This window comes from Scyliorhinus canicula, chromosome 10 (genome assembly GCF_902713615.1).
Source record: "Scyliorhinus canicula chromosome 10, sScyCan1.1, whole genome shotgun sequence".
Classification (NCBI taxonomy): domain Eukaryota; kingdom Metazoa; phylum Chordata; class Chondrichthyes; order Carcharhiniformes; family Scyliorhinidae; genus Scyliorhinus; species Scyliorhinus canicula.
In genome coordinates this window covers 186,401,334-186,421,625 of record NC_052155.1, presented here as the reverse complement: position 1 = coordinate 186,421,625, position 20,292 = coordinate 186,401,334, and the positions used below count along the sequence as shown (strand labels likewise).

At 48.0% G+C, this 20,292-nt stretch overlaps 2 protein-coding genes across 2 annotated transcripts in view; one reads left to right on the top strand and one right to left on the bottom strand.

The window, feature by feature from the left end:
• mrpl13 (mitochondrial ribosomal protein L13) overlaps positions 1 to 18,091 on the bottom strand; it is a 96,852-nt gene extending 78,761 nt beyond the window's left edge. Inside the window, exons 1-2 of the mRNA XM_038810329.1 lie at positions 17,950 to 18,091; positions 13,727 to 13,850 (exon numbers count right to left, since the gene is read on the bottom strand). Coding sequence (XP_038666257.1) covers positions 13,727 to 13,850; positions 17,950 to 17,976 — 151 coding nt within the window. The 5' untranslated portion in view covers positions 17,977 to 18,091. The remainder of the gene's footprint in view (positions 1 to 13,726; positions 13,851 to 17,949) is intronic.
• A 116-nt stretch (positions 18,092 to 18,207) lies between these two features.
• The window catches only part of LOC119972842 (MDM2 binding protein), a 75,432-nt gene continuing 73,347 nt past the window's right edge, over positions 18,208 to 20,292 (top strand). The window contains exon 1 of the mRNA XM_038810328.1: positions 18,208 to 19,530. Coding sequence (XP_038666256.1) covers positions 19,461 to 19,530 — 70 coding nt within the window. The 5' untranslated portion in view covers positions 18,208 to 19,460. The remainder of the gene's footprint in view (positions 19,531 to 20,292) is intronic.

Genomic DNA, 20,292 nt, shown 5'->3' with positions numbered 1-20,292 from the left:
GCTTGCGGAAGCCAGTAGGTTGTAAACCTGTATATGGCCTACCGACACAGGATCTACCTGCCTCCCTCGATTCACTTGCCTCCCCAGGGAGAGTACAGTCGGGCGCCGATCAGTGCTGGTCCATAAGAACGTGGATCAGGCAGAGCGGCACCCGGGGATCTCCCGGGCCACTGGAGGCCCCTGGGTAGTCAGGGTCAATGCAGGTTGGCCCCTGGCCCTCCCGCTGGAACATGAACACTTTGACACTGCCACCCTGGTACTGCAATCCCGGCATTGCCAAGGTGCCCGGGTGGCAATCCCAAGTTGCCAGGAGCACTGCCTCGGTGCCAGTGCAAGGGTGCACGAGTTCCATGGTTGCACTGCTAAGGGTCAGGAGCCGAAGGGGGCCTTTCCCTTGAAAGGAGGGTGGAGGTGGGGTTTGAAGGGTAGGCCTCTGGGAAGTTGGGGTGGGGATGGGCGACAGGTGGGGTCCTGGAAGGGGAGTTGCTGCAAGAGGGCTTCAGGGGGAAGAAGGCTGAAGAGGGGGGTCCCCAGGTAGTGGGGTGTCTTCACTTGGGGGTGCGGGGTAGTGTCCATGTGTGTGGGAGGTGACATTACGAGTCACAGGCTAACATAGAGATCGGGGCACCCTCTCAAAATAGTGGCCCAATCTCAGAGTTCAGCTCCCCAGTGCTAAAAAAAATTCAAAGTGTGGGCTAAACCGGTGAGAAACTCCCCAGGGCCCAAAAAAGTGACTATGTCATTGAATAGCGGGCAGGAAACACCCTGAAAAAACCACCACAAATTAACTTAGAAATTGTTTGGGAGAATCGCGCCCAGTGTCAAATTCTTGTTGGATTCCACAGCTGTGAGGGGCCATGGAACATTTTACTCTATTAAAGCTAGGTGAACGCAAGTTGTTGTTACATGTTAGCTTCTCATTTGAATGCACTCTTTCTTTGGAGAGCCTACTTAAGTCAGTAAGCCTGGCCCATGAAGGAACCCCGCAGCTTAGACACAAATACCCCCTATTTTACATCTTCCATAGAAACAGTGAATCTGCCACAAAGTGAGCAGGTGAATAACCTGTTCCCACGGGCACCCATTTATAATTCTGAAACGTATTGTAGCCTATTCAAGATATTCTGTTAATAATAATTCATCTTTATTGGAGAACCCAATGTCAGTTAATGCGAAAGATCAGTGCCGTTTGTGGGGAAACAATGCAGCCACGGCAGGATTGTGCATTAAAATTAACTTTTTAAAGACACAAATTCATAACTGCGTTCTTTGATAAAAAGCTAACTTGATGTGTGAAAAGCTTTGTGAATAACGATGAGAGAAAGATCAAAGCATGCTACTTAGCACAGAGCACATGTTTAGAATCTGTTTAATTACTTTGAGCTGTTGCTGTTTATACAGTGCCGGATGATAAACATGAAAAACACTTTCCTTGTGTTCCAGCGAGGTTGCTGCAAGATCTTTGCGCTTTTCTGAGAATTGACAATAAACTGAGAACATCAGCATACATTTCCATTTACCAAAACCTGTTCACAATACTGGAGCACGCGTTTGTAACAACATGACTAATACCTGTCAATGTGTTGTTGCAATTAAGATATGGCTGCAATAAATTAAAAACAGTCCCAATTATCATATTTAGCTGATAGCACAGGACTCGGTTGGTAAATTACTCTTGTGTTTGAATCAGAAAATTGTGGGTTTAAGTCCCACTCCAGAGGCTTGAGCACATAATCTTGGCTCGCACCACAGTGCAGGACTGAGAGAGTGCTGCACTGTCAGAAATGCCACCTTTTGGATGAGAAATTAAAACTGAGGTCTGTCTGGCTTCTCAGATGAACGTGGAAAACCCCAAAGCACTACCAAAAAGGAATTCTCCCAGTAAATATCTGTTCCTCAGCCAATAAATATTTTGAATGGATTCTGATCAGTGAGTTTGCTGCTGTTTGTGTTATTGCCTCTTTCTGAGAGGTTCTTCCTAGTTGCTCATCTCAATACTTGCAAAATGTTATCCCCCCCGCCAAAAATCTAGATAAAAGGGGCAAGGCCCATGTTTTCAAAATATGAGGAGGGGGTGAGAAAAGTCGACACTCCGTGACCAAGTGATACCAAGCAAGAGGCTTAAGTCTGCAGATAAGCGGAGGGAAATCAGGAGCTGCACCATTTGAGATCCTGAAAATGAAACGGGTAAGGCACAATGAGTCTTAAGTGAAAATAGAGAACAATTCCGATGCATGGGTTTGAGGTTCTGTAAATACGGGTTGCTGATACGTGGAAACATTTGTTTGAACATGCCCACACTGTGAGAGCAATGCGATTGAGAGAAGATTTTCTCTGGATGGTTAAGTTTTCACAATAAATAGCTTCAGCAATATGTTAAAAAAAATATTCTAATGGAAGCCAGAGGGGCTTGCACTAATACTCCCTCCTGGTCATGTCAAGAGGATGTCTCTACAAATCACTGCTTATCAGGTGACAGCTGCAGTGCAGTATTTCATAGGGAGAGATGTTTGAAAAATAATGCAGCCATCAAAAACCCCTTCTGGAAACACAGAATCTTTGTTCAAATTGAAACAAAATTCGACTCGGAAAAGTTTTACCACATCAATCATATTGAACGGCATGGTCGAGAGTCTTTAATAAATGGAACCTCATAGACCTTCAGTCTCTGTAATTGCGACCATGTGCTGACAAATCTAGGTTCGCTCGATTAGACTCAAACATGCATGAAACCTACACATGGGGCTTGAGAGCTAATCAGGTTACTGACACCAAAAAGGTGTTCTCCCAACACAGGGGTGCAATCCAGGGCTTGTTATTTCACAAAACAAAATATTAGGACAGCTCATATTGAGGGCTGAAGAGAATCGTATCCGTTTACTACCATCTGAAGTCTCTAGAAGTGCATTTGCACTATCTACTGACAGCACATCAGCATTGCTCAAACATTCCTTTATTTAATTAAAGGAAATACATAACTTGGGGCAACCTGAGACTTGATACCTGCTACATATTTGACCTGTTGAGGTCATGCATCAGTTCTAAAGTCTGAATAAGTTTCTGTACATTACTAAAACAGTTAACCATTTATTATCAGTGAACTGCTACCTTTTGTTTTCAAACTGGTTTTGGTTGCCATATAAATTACTTTGTGCATAAAGCAGTATTCAGCTTCCTATACGTACTTGTTCTCACGCGTCTATGTCTTATGGGGGAGAAAAACAACAATGGAAGCTTCAAATTACAGCCTATTGAACAAATTGACATTTTCCCAGAGCAATGAGGAATAAAAGAGTCACTAAAAGTATAAAAACACAAGAAAGAGGTTTATTATTTATCAGCTTTAGCAAAAAATCTCAGCCTTTCATGGGCTATCGTCTGAATCATAGCATTTAGCAAAATACATACACTCCCTACAATGCAGAAAAGGCCATCTGACCCACTCTGAAGGGGCACCCTACCTAGACCCACTCCCCTGCCCTATTCCTGTAGCCCCACACATTGATTGTGGCCAATCCACCTAACCTGCACATCTGTGGGAGGAAACGGCAGCACCTGGAGGAAACCCACGCAGAAATGGGGAGAATGTGCAGACTCCACACAGTCACCCAAGGGCAGAATTGAACCCCGGTCCCTGACGCTGTGAGGCACAATTCTTAAAACACCAGCACTGAGATCACCGTAGGAGCATCCCCCAAACCCAGTGAACTTGAAATGACCATGTGACTATCTGCAGGTCAAGTGAGACGCGCTTTGGCACAGCGTGGCCAAAGATGAGCCAAACGTTACAATAACCAATTAAGAACAAACTTGCATTTTTTTTTTTTACATCCTTTACCACAACCTCAAGAAATTACAAAGTGTTTGACAAAAAAACAAATCAAGAATTTAGATGCTTGGACTTCCGGTGATGGCGGGAGGGCTCCAGATAGGGAACGGCATTTTCAGGGCCTTAAGCCCGGTCTCAGGGTCCATGGAGGCGTCAAAGGCAGGGAGAAGGCACGGAGGAGGCACAGCAGCAGAAGATGTCCAGGATCAGCAAGAAACCGGCCGGTAAAAGAACAGCTGAGGGCCAGTCGGGGAGTGGAGAGGTCACCACAGGGTCACCAGGGAAAAAGGAGGCTGAAGCACCAGGGGAGGCCGCATTGCTGAAGGCTGAAGAAATAACTACGGTGATGGCTGCAGAATTCGAAAGGCAGTTTACAAAACACCTGGAGGCGATGAGGGAGGAGATGAGGGAGGTTTTGAGTGTGCTGGTGGAGGAGGCGATTTCCCCGGTGACGACGGCGGTGGCGAGCGCAATGGCGGAGGTGCGGACGCAAGGAGAGGTGCTAAAGGTAGTGGAGGAGACGGTGGCGCAGCACGGTGATCAACTTACCTCGATGGGGAAGGAGATGCGGAAGGTGATGAAGGTGAACTAGGATCTGCGAGGAAAATTGGAAGACCTGGAAAACAGGTCCAGGCGACAGAATTTGAGAATTGTGGGACTGCCCGAAGGAGTTGAAGGGCCGAGGCCGACGGAGTATTTTGCCGCGATGCTGGCGAAACTATTGGGGCAGGGGGAGGATCCCTCCCGATATGAACTGGATCGGGCTCATCGGTCGGGGAGGCCTGTACCAAAGGCGGGTGAGCCACCAAGAGTAGTGACTTTATGCTTCTGTAGGCACTGTGTGAAGGAGAAGGTCCTGTGCTGGGCCAAGCAGAAACGGGTGGTGCAGTGGGCTGGAGCTGGTATACGTGTATACCAGGACTTTACGGTGGAGCTGGCGAGGAGGCGGGCTGCTTTCAACCGGGTGAAGAGGGCACTGTACATTAGCACGGTGCAGTGCGGCATTGTATATCCAGCGAAGCTGAGGGTGACCTACAAGCTCAAGGACTTTTATTTTGGAACGGCGGAAGCAGCGGAGGAGTTTGCGACGGCAGAAGGACTGTGGCAGAACTGAGAAATTGAGAAATGGTCATGTGCCGATGTAACCTCAAGACTGTATTTTCTTCTTTTTTCGTCTCTTCTTTTTTTGTTTCACTGTGTCCGGGTGTATGGGCTAAAGAAGCCAATGGTGCATATATTTGGACAAGAGAAGTGATGGGATTTGCACTCGAAGCGAGGGCTCTTTGGGGTGTAGGTGGATATGCGGGGTGTGCGTGCTAAAAGGGGATTTCTGGGCTTTCCTTGGGCCGGGCAAGAGGGAAAGGGACCCGGGCGGGGGCCTCCGCGCTGGCCGGTTTAAACCGGCCAGTGAACGGGAGTGAGGTGGGGGGAGGGGCTGCGGCCATCGGAGCCTGGCAGAACAGGGTCCGAGTGGTCTAGCCGGAGTGGAAAGTTGGGGGGAAAGGAACCGAGGTTGGGGGGAAGGAGTTTTACAAGAGGCAGTGGGCGGGAGTTGGAGGGGGGGGGGGGGGGGGGGGGGGGGGGGGGGGTTACAACTCTTGGGTATCACATATGGTACTCTTTAGGAGGTTGGACGGCGTTGAGTGTTTTGGGGAGGGGGGGGGGAGAGAGAGAGAGAGAGAGAGAGAGAGTGGATTCTAGGGTGACCAGGGGCGGGGGGGGAGTGGACTCTAGGGTGACCATGGGCGGTCCCGGACTCCTTTCTTTTTTTCTCCTTTGTTTTTTTTGTTTCCACCGTGGGTTTGTTTTATTGGATGCATATATTGACAGGTGGGCCGTTGTTTGGGGTGGTGGGAGGATGGGATTGCTGTTATTGTTAAGGGGATTGACTTTGTATTTGTTACCGTTTACTGTTTGGGGGGGGTGGGGGTGGGAATTTTGGAGGAAAATGTGAAAATGGAGAATAAAAACTTTTTAAAAAATTAACTGAAAGTGTGGAAAAAAAAGAAAAGAATTTAGATGCTTCTGATTTCTGAGTCTGGAATTTGGATAAATATTAGATACAACAACCCAGATTTTGCCACCACGAGTGAACAAATGGCATCTGCCATTCACTACCACGTGCTTGCCTACAGAGTTGCTGTGGGATTTTCCACAGGAACTTGCTGTGATTAGACAACAAGTTTGGTGTAGCACCTGCTCCAGAGGATCTGGCACCAATGTGAACAGGGTAAGCAACTGCATCTCTCTGACAAAAAGCAACGAGAGGGAAATGGAGATGGGATAAAGAGACAGAGAGAGAAAAGATGAGATGGAAACGAAAAGTAAAGAAAAAAGTTTGGAAAAATCTCCAACAACAATTAAAACCTGAAGGAATCAGACTTTACACACATGCAGTAGTTAGTTTTCAGGGCCAAGGAGGGTGTTCAGTGGTAATTAATACTCAACGTACCACTAAAACATTTAACTGAATGGATGAGCCCTAAGTGGGGTAATTAGTTCCATGTATTTCAATGCTGAGTCTTTTGATGAGATACAGATGTAGTGAAGCTCTTGGAGATGTCAGGCAACTTAGACAACAACTTCCTGATTTCTGAATTTAACTGCACATGTAGATGCAGAAAATTGCTGTCCAACTGACACTTTAGTAACGGTGAGAACTGTGAGACTTAGAGACTTAACATTAAATCTACAGCAGAATCTGGCCTTGGGTCTTCTGTTGAATGCATTTTTACGCACACCCCGCATATCCACCTACACCCCAAAGAGCCCTCGCTTCGAGTGCAAATCCCATCACTTCCCTTGTCCAAATATATACACCATTGGCTCCTTTAGCCCATATACCCAGACGCAGTTGAACAAAATGCAGGACCAGTGTATGTTTTGCATCAAGTTTATGACACCAGTGCTGAAGTTTGGAGACTGTCTGTACCATGCACATTTTCAATCTTCCTTTGAGCTTATCTATTCAGGTTTTAATTGAAACATTGAAACCAGCTGGAACTCCACCTCGGAAACCTTTCAAAAAAATTAACACACTATCTCTGACCAGCTATCTCTTGGTGAGGTTAAATTAAAAGTTTTGTTATTCAGCTTAAAACAGGCTTGGATTTCTGCATCACCTTTCATAACCTCAGGATGTCCCACAGTGCTCTACAGCCAATTAGGTACTTTTTTATAATGTAGGAAATTTGGTAGGCAGTTTATGCAAAGCAATAGCATAGAACATAGAACAGTACAGCACAGAACAGGCCCTTCGGCCCTCAATGTTGTGCCGAGCCATGATCACCCTACTCAAACCCACGTATCCACCCTATACCCATAACCCAACAACCCCCCCCCCCCCTTAACCTTACATTTTAGGACACTACGGGCAATTTGATAACGAACAAGATAATCTGTTCAAGTGACGTTGATTGAGGGATAAATATTGGCCAAGACACCAGGGAGAAATTCTCTGCTCTTCTTTGAAATAGCGCCAGGAGATCTTTAACATCCACCCATGAGGGCTGAACGGTCCTTGGTTTTAATGTTTCATCCGAAATTAGCGCCACGGTGGTAGGCACAGCACTGCCTCACAGCAGCCGGGACTCGGGTTCAATTCAGGCCTTGGGTGACTGTGTCTGTGGAGTTTGCACATTCTCCCTGTGTCTGGGTGGGCTTCCTCCGGGTGCTCCGGTTTCCTCCCAGTCTAAAGATGTGCAGGTTAGGTGGATTGGCCATGACCAATGCACGGGGTTACAGGGATAGGGCAGGGGAGTGGGCCTAGGTACGTGCTCTTTTAGAGGGCCGGTGCAGATTTGATGGGTTGAATGGACTCCTTCTGCACTGTAGAGATTCTACAGGTTCTATATTACTCCTTCCTTATGCGCTTTACCTTTCCCCTGATTGGCCTTTGTATTGCAGCCGTAAATCCATGAAAAAGACAATCACAGGTCAAACCCCCGAATGGCTGTCACCCCAGATCTCAGCACAAACAAAATCTCCTACCCACCACTCTGCCTTTAAGTAAATCAATACATCAAAAGGAAACTTCAATATGATGATAATAAACACTATCGTTGAAACAATGGCAACTGGACTTGAATAATGTATGAATAAATAACTATATATTGAAGTAATGGGGCTCATGAGTTCGGCCAGTGATGGGCAACCTGGGCTAGTGAATGTGCCGCATGAGTGGCCCATCTTCATCTGAGTGGGCCACAAAATCAGGCTTGTTCACCAACTATAAAATACATTTAATACACACAGAGTATTTCACAGTAAATTTTACATTGAATCATTTATATATTAATAAAACTATCAACGTCAAATGGTAAATACAAAAGAAACATTTACACCTCGGGTGCAGAGGGAGTGTATGGCTCTCACTGTCAATGTGGTGAGCAATCAGCACTCACCTCACTTCACTCGCCCTGCTTTACGTGTCACCAGTAGGAAAGAAACTACGCAGATGGAAATCAGCGGAATATGGCAACCCTGTGTGTGTGGGCAGCGGTCAACAAAACGTCTCCTCGGCCGCACTCAGAACCCCGATGGGCCACGTGTTACCCACCACTGGATGAGGCCATCCCACAGTGCTCACTGGTTTATTTACCATGACTTACAAATGAATTAACTTTCTGTACAATTCGGGCAAGTATTAGATTATGTCAAAAAATAAGTTTAAAATGAGGGCAGCACGGTGCACAGTGGTTAGCACTGCCGTCTCATGATGCCGATGACCCGGGTTCGATCCCGGCCCCGGGTCTGTGCGGAGTCTGCACGCTCTCCCAGTGTCTGCGTGGGTTTACTCCGGCTGCTCCGGTTTCCTCCCACAAGTCCCGAAAGACGTGCAGATTAGGTGAATTGGACATTCTGAATTCTCCCTCTGTGTACCCAAACAGGAGTGTGGCGAATAGGGGGTTTTCACAGTAACTTCATTGCAGTCTTAATGTAAGCCTACTTGTGACAATAAGGATTATTATTAATTACCACTTAATTGGAAAAAAATTGTCCACTTTAAATTCATAGAAAATAGAGGATGGTATTGGGATAGTGGTGGGGGGAGGGGGAGAAGTGGCGGTGAATTTTGAGCAATAAATTATGGAATATAACATTAAAGAGTACTTCCTTGGAATGGCAAACAGCATTGGATTACCACTCTGTGCCCAATTTTAAAAAATGTTTTATTAAAATGTCTTCATTATAAACCAAATAATAGAAAACAATTGAAGCTCCAATGCCAAAGAACAAGACAAACCACCAAAAGCACAGATTAGCTTAACCCCACAAAACTAAACGAAACCCCGTAACAACTGATGGTGACTAGCTCTTTAAAGCCAGCAGCTTATTAATAAAATCCGTATTGTCCCAGTTTGGAGCACAGATATGAACCAGAGCCGCCGAGGTGCCTGCCAAAGACCCACAGACACTAACATGTCCATTGCCATTGGGGTCGGCAGGATCGTAGCGGCAGAAAACCGAACCCTTTTATTGATCAATATAGCTGCACCCCAGGGCCCTACCATCAAAGCCCGAACGGAAAACTCGTCCCACCCACACCTTCTGCAACCTTATCTGGTCTCTGCAGAAACACGTCAGCATTTAAACTCTTACGGTGAGCAAATCCCCTCAACCTTTTCACTGGGCCATTCAACCCCCTGACATTCCAGGTGACCAACCGAATTGGCCCCCCACCCCCCCGATCCGGAGACGTCACCTGATGAAGGAGCAGCGCTCCGAAAGCTTGTGATTTCAAATAAACCTGTTGGACTTTAACCTGGTGTTTTGAGACTTATTATTATTTTTATAATAATAATAATAATAATAGAACAGATTCTGGAGCGCCAACCCCCCTTTCTGTCTTTGCCTCTGCAAAGAGCCCTCTTTACCCTCGGCAGCCTCCCCACCCATATGAACTCCGAGATCAATGCCTCCACCTCCGGAAGAAGACCTTAGGGAGAAAGATCAGGGGAGTCTGAAAGACAAACAGGAACCTTAGCAGCACGTTCATCTTCACAACCTGCACCGTCCCCGTCAGGGTCAAGTGCAAAGTGTCTCGCCTTTTAACATCCCCCCAGTAACACTGTCAAATTCCACCTGTGCATTGTGGCCCACTCACGCTTCACCGGGATCCCCAAATACCTAAATCTCTCTCTAGCTACCTTAAATGGAAACACCTCCAGATGGTCTCCCGCCCCGCCAGGCTCACCGTAAACACCTCGCTCTTCCCAACATTCAACTTCTTCCTGGAGAAGGCCCCAATCTCTCTAACAGTCGCATGATCCTGCCTATACTCTCCAGTGGGTCCGATACAAACAACAACAGGTTGTCTGCGTACAACGACACTCGGTGCTCCCCCCCACCCCCCCTCACAATCCTTCGCCACTCAACAGACCCCCGAAGGGCCATCGCCAAAGGTTCAATCGCCAATGCGAATAACAGCGGTGACAGCGGACACCCATGCCTCATTCCTGTGTAATCCAAAACTTTGGTGAACTCATCTCGTTCATGCGCACGCTTGACACCAGGCACACATACAACTGGGCAGGTTTAGCACAGGGCTAACGAGCTGGCATTGAAAGCAGATCAAGGCAGGCCAGCAGCACTGTTCAATTCCCGTACCAGCCTCCCTGAACAAATGCCAAAATGTGGTGACTAGGGGCTGTTCACAGTAACTTCATTTGAAGCCTACTTGTGACAATAAGCAATTTCTTTCTTCTTCTTCAACAGACCCCCCCCCCCATGCCACAAGTTTCAGCCCAAACTCAAACCTTCCCAGAATCTCAAACAAGTACCTCCACTCCCCCGATCAAAGACCTTCTCCGTAACCATAGAAACAATAACCTCGAGCACCCGGCCCTCTGAAGGAGTCATAACTACATTTAACAACCTCCAGACATTACTAAAGAGCTGCCTGCCCTTCACAAATTTATTAAAAAGAGGGGATGGTATTGGGATAGTGGTTTGATCCTCAGAAACCACCCCTGGCACACATCTCTCCATCCTCCCCACCAACACCTTTGCCAATACTTTGACGTCTGTATTCAATGAGATGGGCCTGTACAACCCCACACTCCAGTGGATCCTTCCCCTTCTTCAGAATCAACGCCTGTGTGAATGTCTCTGGCAACTCTCCCCTCTCCATCCACCACCTCACTAAACATCCCCAACAAGTGGGGTGGCAAATCTGTTGCGGACACCTTATAAAACTCCGCCGGAAAGCCGTCCAGCCCCGGGGCCTTGCCCGACTGCATTCCCCAGATACTGTCTATCGCCTCCCTCAACCCCGGTGGCTGATTCCATGTGCCTTTACTGTTTTGTTGGTCCTCTCCAACATCAAACAGATGGGAGCCAAGGCCTCTTCCATCGATTTGCGGAGGTCCTCCGAGACAAACCGCCAGGATTTGCCAAATTCTGTCAGCAAAGTGCTCATAAGCTTCTTGGCCATTTGTAGAGTGGCCGGAGACTCGAGGCTGCCTCCGCCATTTTTTCCACCAACGAGCATCGAGAGGCCTCCGACTGGGTCGATGAACTTCTACTTTCAGCCATTCTTTCCTCTGGGTTTTCTGGGCATTTCACCTTGTCCCATTAAATATGCGGATTTTTAAACGAAAATACCCTCTGAAACTCAGTGAAATGGTCTAAAAGGTACAGTACTCTAGCGGGAGCCACCTCGTGCACGTCTTCCACCCGAGGTCCAGCCCAATTCTTTTGTATTCCTTCAGAGAATGCGGGCCTTACTGGTTGGGCCAGGATGTATTGCCCATCCCTAATTGCCCTTCAACTGAGTGGCTTGCTAGGCCATTTCAGAGGGCATTTGAGAGTCAACCACGTTGCTGTGGGTCTGGAGTCGCATGTAGGCCAGACCAGGTAAGGATGACAGATTTTCTTCCCTAAAAGACATTAGTGAACCAGATGGGTTTTTATGACAATCGACAATGGTTTCATGGTCATCGTTAGACTTTTAAATCCAGATTTTTACTGAATTCAGATTTCACTATCTGCTGTGGTGGAATTTCAACCTGGGTCCCCAGAGTATTACTTTGGGTCTCTGGACTGCTAGCCTACTACGCCACGGTCTCCCCTAAATTACCTACGTGAAATTTCTACCATGCCAGTCTCACCCTACCTTCCAACTCAGGCCAGGTAGGATGCAAGCTGCATATCTTTGGACTGTGGGAGGAAACCGGAACACCCGGAGGAAACCCGCACAGACACAGTGAGAACGTGCAAACTCTATACAGTCACCCAAGGCTGGAATCAAACTCGGGTCCCTGGCGTTGTGAGGCAATAGTGCTAACCACTGTGCTGCTTGAAGTTAGATGAGGATTTTTCTGATCAACTATCTGTGTAACACAGCCAAAACCACGTGAAGTTTGTGATTTAAATCGCATTTTCAGATGGTCCCCAGTGCAGGGAAATTTCCCAAAAGGAGGTTCGCTCGTCCGGACAATTCTCATGCAAATCCTTAACTGCTGAACTTCCCAGAGGGATTTCCAAAGCGCACCTTTGGAGCAACCCTTAAATCTGAGGCTGGGATGCTCGGAGGTTCCAGTGTTACCACGTACAACCAAGCTACTGTGAACCTTACCAACTTGGTGTGGGCAACACAAGCAAAACTCGAACAGTGGACTCAACGGTAACGGAAATCCCAAACTGGTGATCTCATTGATCTCAAATTGCACAATCGAGGAGGAAATCAGAATCCACGTGGTGATTCTTGAAAGATCCCAGGAGCTGCTCTGCAATATATGTGCAGTGAGCCGACACAGAAATTCTAGAATGGTCCTAATTATAAGTGTATCCCAAGAAATTAATCTGAAATATGAAGTCTCGGGATTAGTAAATCTCTTGCATGCAGCAGGAAGGTTTTTTTTTCACATCTACCTGGACCAGGAGAAGAATAACAATGACCTGCACTCAAGTAACATCTTTAACATAGTACGGCATGCTCAGGAACTCCACAGGACTGCAATCAGATTAAAGTTGACACCGAACCAAACAAGATGGCATTAGGAGCAATGACTAAAGGCTTGATTGAGGAAATAAATTTTAAGGGTCATTTTAAAGAAGGGGAAAAGGGTAGATTGATGGAGAGGTTTAGGGTCTTGGCAGCTGAAGGCATGGCTGCCAGTGGTGGAATGATTAAAATATGGGAAACACAAGAGGTCAGAATTGCATACTTGTGCAGCTGGAGGAGGTTACAGAGATAGGTAAGGAGGAGGGCCATGGAGGGATTTGAAAACTTATGAGATAACGGTATAATCTTAAGACATGCATGACTGCAACAAGTTCAAAACTGTAACCATGCTACCATCTAGTGGCAACATTTAAACATCACACACAGTTCAATTTCACTGCCCTGTGATACATTTTGCGTAACAAGCACAGTCTTAATTCTAAAACATGGCTCTTTATCGAGATCTCAGCTGAAGAGGGTTTTTTGGTTAAATAATTTCAGGTTTGAATTTGACCTCTTTTGTTATCATGTGTTGTGGAGCAGAGGCAGAGCAATGACTGAATCGGCGGTGCTAGATTTCTCCATGAGGTTATTTGGGAGTTATCAAAGCGCTGCCTTTCAGTAGAAGGATTCAACTAATCTATATCATGTTTGTGGGACGAGCTGGAAAAATGCTTTCAGTGCAGCTCATTGAGTTCAACAATGAACCCAAACGTCAGCCCTCATCTGGAAGTACTGTCTAGCTCAAATAAGATTCTCATAGTATTGAGGGAACATATTGGTTGGAGTCTTGTCTGTTACTCAAATAAATTAGCAGGTGTTGCTGTTTTGCTCTCAGTCGCCTGCATCATTGGCAGTGCAGAATTCCAATTAACTGCAGTAGCTGCCGAAGCTCAGGTTGCTAGTCAAAGATTCCGTTCAGAAAGATTGCAAAGATTTTGGGTACTTACTCAGTGCATGGTAGATGGGTTTATGTTTCCCTTGTAGCCTGACTGAGCACATTGCAGCTATTTTTCCAGGAGGCTGCATCTTGGCATCGATCAAATACCACATTCTTGAAAAGGAGGCCCATTGCTGCAAGAGAGGACAGAAAAGCTTTCTAGCGGATAATACATTATTCACATAAATACTTGAGCCTAATCACAAGAATATCTAGTGTAGCTAAATTGCCCTGTGTCCAAAAAGTTTAGGTGGGGTTACGGGGACAGGATGGAGGTGTGGGCTGAGTGGGGTGCCCTTTCCAAGGGTTGGTGCAGACGCGATTGGCTGAATGGCCTCCTTCTGCACTGTAAATTCTAAATTCTACAGCACGGATGTGAATGCAACTGAAGGATTTATTTCCAATTCGGGCCATCATACTTTTGGAAGGATGTCAAGGCCCTGAAGAGGGTGTAGAGGAGATTTACTAGACTGGTATCAGGGATGCGGGACTTCAGTTGAGAGACCTGAAGAAGCTGGGTTTCCTCCCCTTAGAGCAGAAGGCTTATGGAGATGGAGTTTTTCAACATTAGGAAGAGCATTAATACAGCAAATAAGGAGACTGTTGCACTGCCTGGCAAGGGGGGGGGGTGTCAGTAACCAGAACTAAGGAAACCGACAAGCAAACCAGAATTGTTTCCACGCAAAAATCATTGCGATCTGGAACTCGCTGCCTGAGAAAGATGTCCATTAACAAACAGTAAGAAGTCTTCCAACACCAGTTTAAAGTCCAAAAGGTTTGTTTTGAATCACTAGCTTTCAGAGCACTGCTCCTTGCTCAGAATCACGTGAGGAAGGAGCAGTGCTCCAAAAGCTAGTGATTCGAAACAACCTGTTGGACTTTAACCTGGTGTTGTAAGACTTCTTACTGTGCTCACCCCAGTCCAACACCGGCATCTCCGCAGCATGGCTCATTTATATAGCACTTCCCCAGGATGTCTCGAAGCGCTTTCCAATCAATGAAGTACTTTTTGAATGGTAATCATTGTTGTAAAGTAAGAAACGCAGCAGCGAATTTGAACACAGCAAGGTCCCACACACAGCAATAAAATAGTGAAGAGAAAACCTCTTTTTCTGAGGTTGGTCGGGTGATAAATATTGGGCCGGACACAGGGAAGAACTCTCCTGCTCTTCTTCGAAACAGTGGCCCCAGGACTTTTTACATCTATCCAAAAGAGACTGCACCACTGCACTCGAGGGTTAGGTTAGATTTTTGTGCTCAAGTGTCTGGAGTGGGACGTGAACTTACAACCTTCTGACTCAGAGGCTAGCTTGTACAGACTGAGCTATAACTAACACACATTTGATATCAGATACAATAGTAACTTTCAAAATAGAAAGGGATGACAAGGAAAAAAAAAAAATCAGGGCAATGGAGAAAGAGCTCTTTCAAAGGGCTGGCACAGACATGATAGGCCGAATGGCCTACCCTACCATATCATTATACATTTAAATAAATGTCACCGATTTCATATCCGGACTGCGAACTTACTAAACTACTCAAGGATTCTATCAGCACTGGAATGAAACATGGGCATCGGCCGTCACCATGACTTGAATATTTCCCACTGGGACTATCACCAAACTGTCTGCAAAATGAATTCTCCAATGCTGTTTAGCAAATAAATATTAACTTCCATTTGTGAAACAAAAAAATATGGATGACATAATGGAACTTTGGAGAGCAACACAGAATACAGTTTATACCGATACTTGATTCTCCCAAGACCGTCTGATGAAGTCACACATTAGAATCATAGAATTCCTAGTGCAGAAGGAGGCCATTTGGCGCATCGAGTCTGCACTGACCCTTCGAAAGGCCACATTGCTATAGGCCCAGTCCGCCTCCCTATTCCTACAACTCCACCCTAAGGGACAATTTAATATACCCAATCCACCTAACCTGCACATCTTTGGACTGTGGGTAGAAACCGGATCACCCGGAGGAAACCCACGCAGACACGGGGAAAATGTACAAACTCCACACAGTCAGTCAACCGAGGTCAGAATCGAACTCTGGTCCTTGGCACTGTGAGGCAGCAGTGCTAACCACTGCCACTGTGAATTAAAGCTTCATAGGTTTTCATAATTCAATTGCTTTATTAACCCAATGCTCCTTTCAGTATGTGTATCCGCATCAAATGGTTTTCTCTTGTGCAATTCAATCTGAACCTTTTTCAACTACCGAACCTGTTAACTGAGAAGGTTTCAACGGCTTGAAAGTTAGTTACACAGTGGAACCAATAGCTATCATTTCAGGCAGTGTTTGTTTAAGTTCTTTCTGTCAGAAAGCCTGCGCATACTTTTGAAGTGTTCGATCACAGTTCAGTGAGCACACACTGGCATCAGAATGAATCCACTGGATAACTAGATCAATCACACTCAAAGCATCACTGCTCCTTTTGTGAACATGCTTCTCAATCTAGCAGGTTACTGTTAACTTCAGATTCTTTACACCTTTGCAACACACCCGATCAATTAGTTACGTGCAGATTAATTCTGCTAAGGCACTAGATATACTTCCTTGCCCCGCCAAAGTGCAGTATCTAAAAGGTTGGGAGGGGTTATTGGGTTACGGGGATAGGGTGGAAGTGAGAGCTTGAGTGGGTCGGCGCAGACTTGATGGGCCGAATGGCCTCCTTCTGCACTGTATGTTCTATGTTAACAAGAGTAACCTAGTCCATTTAAAAATTTCAAATAATAATTAACTGCAGCGCTTCCTTGATCAGGCTTCCCTTTATGTATTGGATTTGGTACGGATTTATGTACGATTTAGTAAACTAGATCCAGGATGATATCTCTGGTGTTGGAAGACTGGAAACCAGATAGTCAAGGCAGCTTGGCTGATTACAGGATCCAGAAAGGCAGAGATTCCACTCGGAGTGGGCAGGGGCTGGTTTAGCATAGTGGGCTAAACAGCTGACTTGCAAGGCAGTGCGGGTTCAATTCCCGTACCGGCCTTCCTAAACAGGTGCCAGAATGTGGCGACTAGGGGCTTTTCACAGTAACTTCATTGAAGCCTACTTGTAACAACAAGTAATTATTATTAACGACATAACCCTGAAAGTTAGCCATGCACAGGTAGTTACATTCCAACTGTACAAGAGCACACTGAAATTAAGCTTTCCTCTCAACTTAAGGTAATGAGCTCAGCCACTAGAGGCAGAGTGGCAAAACGCATTGAGCAAATGGGATCTCTGCTCCCTGGCTGATAAAAAAAATGGGTTAAAGAGATATGGGGAACAGGTGGGGAAGTGGACTGCAGACCAGGAGGAGATCAGTCAAAATCTGATTGAATGGCGGAGCAGAATCGAGGGGCTGAATTGCCTCCCTCTGCTCCCAATTCCTATGTCCAATGGCTGGTGCAACAACTGGATTGAACACTGATAAAGCCGCTAACATCCTCTTGTTGATGACCGATGTCCCCTGCAGCATTTAGCAGGTGTTCATGGCGCTGGTCACCGTCCCAAATTCCATCCGCTTGATCCCAAAAATCCAGGCTGACACTCCTCGTGCGGTGCACAGCCAGTGGTGCTGTCTGCGGAATGAGACTTTAAACTGAGGCAGGGTGACAACTCTCTGGGGATCAACCCATGGCACACTTTGGTGGGCAGGGTGGGTAGACTGGGGTTGCTGGTGAGCCTGGGGGTGGGGAAGGTACTGGCAAACCGGTCTGATCAGGCAGCCCGGGGACACATGGGAACCACACGAACACAAAACACAGTAACCTCATTGCAGTGTTAATGTAAGCCTACTTGTGGCACTAATAACGATTATTACAATAAAACCTCGTATGATTCAAATACACAAAACAACTGTGCCCCAGCCCCAGGATAAGAGGCTGAATTGCAGGGTCACCCTGGAGCTGCCCTCTCAGGTGAATGATTCCCCGGCACTATTTGGAAGGACAGGGGGTGTTCTGGTCAACATTTATCCCTCAAAGCAGCAGATTGACGCCCAGCTGACCCGCTCACTGCCCTCCCTGGGATCCTGCTGTGCAGCCACTGCGCCTCAGAGAGGCTTCAACCGGCTGTGGGGCCCCGAGGCTGCGGAAACACCCCCAGCTCCGCGCCCCGGCCCCCGGACAGTCTCCCCCCGGACAGTCTCCCCCCGGACAGTCTCCCCCCGGACAGTCTCCCCCGGACAGTCTCCCCGGCTCCCCGACCCTCACACCGTCACCGTCTCCCTCTCCCACCTGCGCCGCTTTGCTGAAACTGGACATCTTGTTGCCGGTGCGGCGCCGGAATCCGTCCGGAGGGAAACCCCCCGGCTCCCCTCACCCGGATTTCACCGTCCCGGGGTAGCAGAGACCCGGGGGGGGGGGGGGGGGGTGCTGTTGATGCCTGCCTGCCCGCCCCCCCCCCCCCCCGGCGGTGCGGGGGTGACGCTGGGAGGATGTTTTTATTTGAAGTTGGGAGCGGGGTTGTTGTTGTCGGGGTTCAGGTTCCAGCCGGACGGCCGAGCCGGTGACGCACTTCCCGGAAGTGGGAGTTCGGCGCGGATTTTGTCCCAGAGCCGGAGCGGCAGAGAGAGGGGCAAATACAGAGAGCCCCCTAGCAACGGGCAGGAACCCTTAGCAACGGGCAGGAGCCCCTAGCAACCGGCAGGAGCCCCTAGCAACCGGGAGAGCCCCTAGTAAGCGCCAGTGATCCCTACCAACCACCAGTCGCCCCTTAACAACCACCAGAGCCTTAACAACTGCCAGCATCCCCCTAGCAACTGCCAGCATCCCCCTAGCAACTGCCAGCATCCCCCTAGCAACTGCCAGCATCCCCCTAGCAACTGCCAGCATCCCCTAGCAACTGCCAGCATCCCCCTAGCAACTGCCAGCATCCCCCTAGCAACTGCCAGCATCCCCCTAGCAACTGCCAGCATCCCCCTAGCAACTGCCAGCATCCCCCTAGCAACTGCCAGCATCCCCCTAGCAACTGGCAGCATCCCCCTAGCAACTTGCAGCATCCCCCTAGCAACTTGCAGCATCCCCTTAGCAACGGCCAGTATTCCTCTCGCAACTGCCAGCATCCCCCTAGCAACCTCCAGGATCCCCCTAGCAACTGCCAGTATCCTCTAGCAATTGCCAGCATCCTCCTAGCAACAGCCAGCATCCCCCTAGCAAATACCAGCATCCCCTTAGCAACTGCCAGTACTCCTCTAGCAACTTCCAGCATCCCCCTAGCAACCTCCAGCATCCCCCTAGCAACTGCCAGTATCCCCTAGCAATTGCCACCATCCCCTTAGCAACTGCCAGTATTCCCCTAGCAACTGCCAGCATCCCCTTAGTAACTACCAGCAACCCCTTAGCAACTACCAGCATCCCCTTAGCAACTGCCAGCATCCCCCTAGCAACTGCCAGCAACCCCCTAGCAACTGGCAGCAATCCGCTAGCAACTGCCAGCTTAGGTGCCCTCAGCGACCAGCATTCAGCCCTGCGAAACCACCCGATTGCTCTGTCAATCAACCCTAGCAACCACCAGTTCTGGGGTCTCTGGCAACTGTCAGTCACCCTTATCAATCATAGAGCCCCTAGCAACTGGACTCCTGTGTGGCTCCAGGTTCTTGGAGGCAGGAGTGAGCCTGGAGGAGGGGTCACCTGAGATACTCAGGGAAAATTAGAAGATGCACATAAGCTGACTAATTTCAATTCAGGCAACTTGCAATTAGTTTGCCCATTCATTTTATGACAGTCCGATCTTATTTAGTCTTGCAATGGACCGATATGTGCTATTAGTTGTTTGGAATTATGGAGGTGACCAGCATCAAGATGAAGGATTAGCTGGTAAGTGCTGTATTAATGAATTGTTCAATTATATGCATTATTTTGAACCCGCATATGGTAGAATAAACTCAACCTGAAGAACAGGGAGAGGGGATAGTATAATGTGATATTTTAAAATGCACCCAAGTCTATTACATTAACAGGAAAGTTTGAAATAGAACTAGAAAATGTCAGAAATTCGCAGTTGGTCAAACAGTGGACAGAAAAAAACAGAAGGGCTGAATTTTTATGGCTGTTGTGTCAATTTACTGCCATGGTTCCACATTCAGGCAACTTTCGTGGAGGTGGGGGTGCAGAGAGTGTGGGCTGGGGGGCAGGGAGGGAGTGAGTGTTGGGGGGCAGGGAGGGAGTGAGTGTTGGGGGCAGGGAGGGAGTGAGTGTTGGGGGCGGGGAGGGGGTGAGTGTTGGGGGCGGGGAGGGGGTGAGTGTTTGGGGGGTGGGGAGGGGGTGAGTGTTTGGGGGGTGGGGAGGGGGGGTGAGTGTTTGGGGGAGGGGGAGGGGTAAGTTGGGGCGTGGGAAGGGGTGGGTGCGTTGGGCGGTCGGGGAGGGGGTGCGTGCGTTGGTGGGTCGGGGAGGGGGTGAGTGTGTTGGGGAACGGGGAAGGGGTGAGTGCGTTGGGGGCGGGGAGGGGGTCAATGTGTTGGGGGGAGGGGGGGAGTTTGTTGGGGGGGTGAGGGTGTGTGTTGGGGGCTGGGAAGAGGTGTGTGTTGGGTTGTGGGTCGGGGGTGTGTGTTGGGGGGTCGGGTAGGGGGTGACTGTATT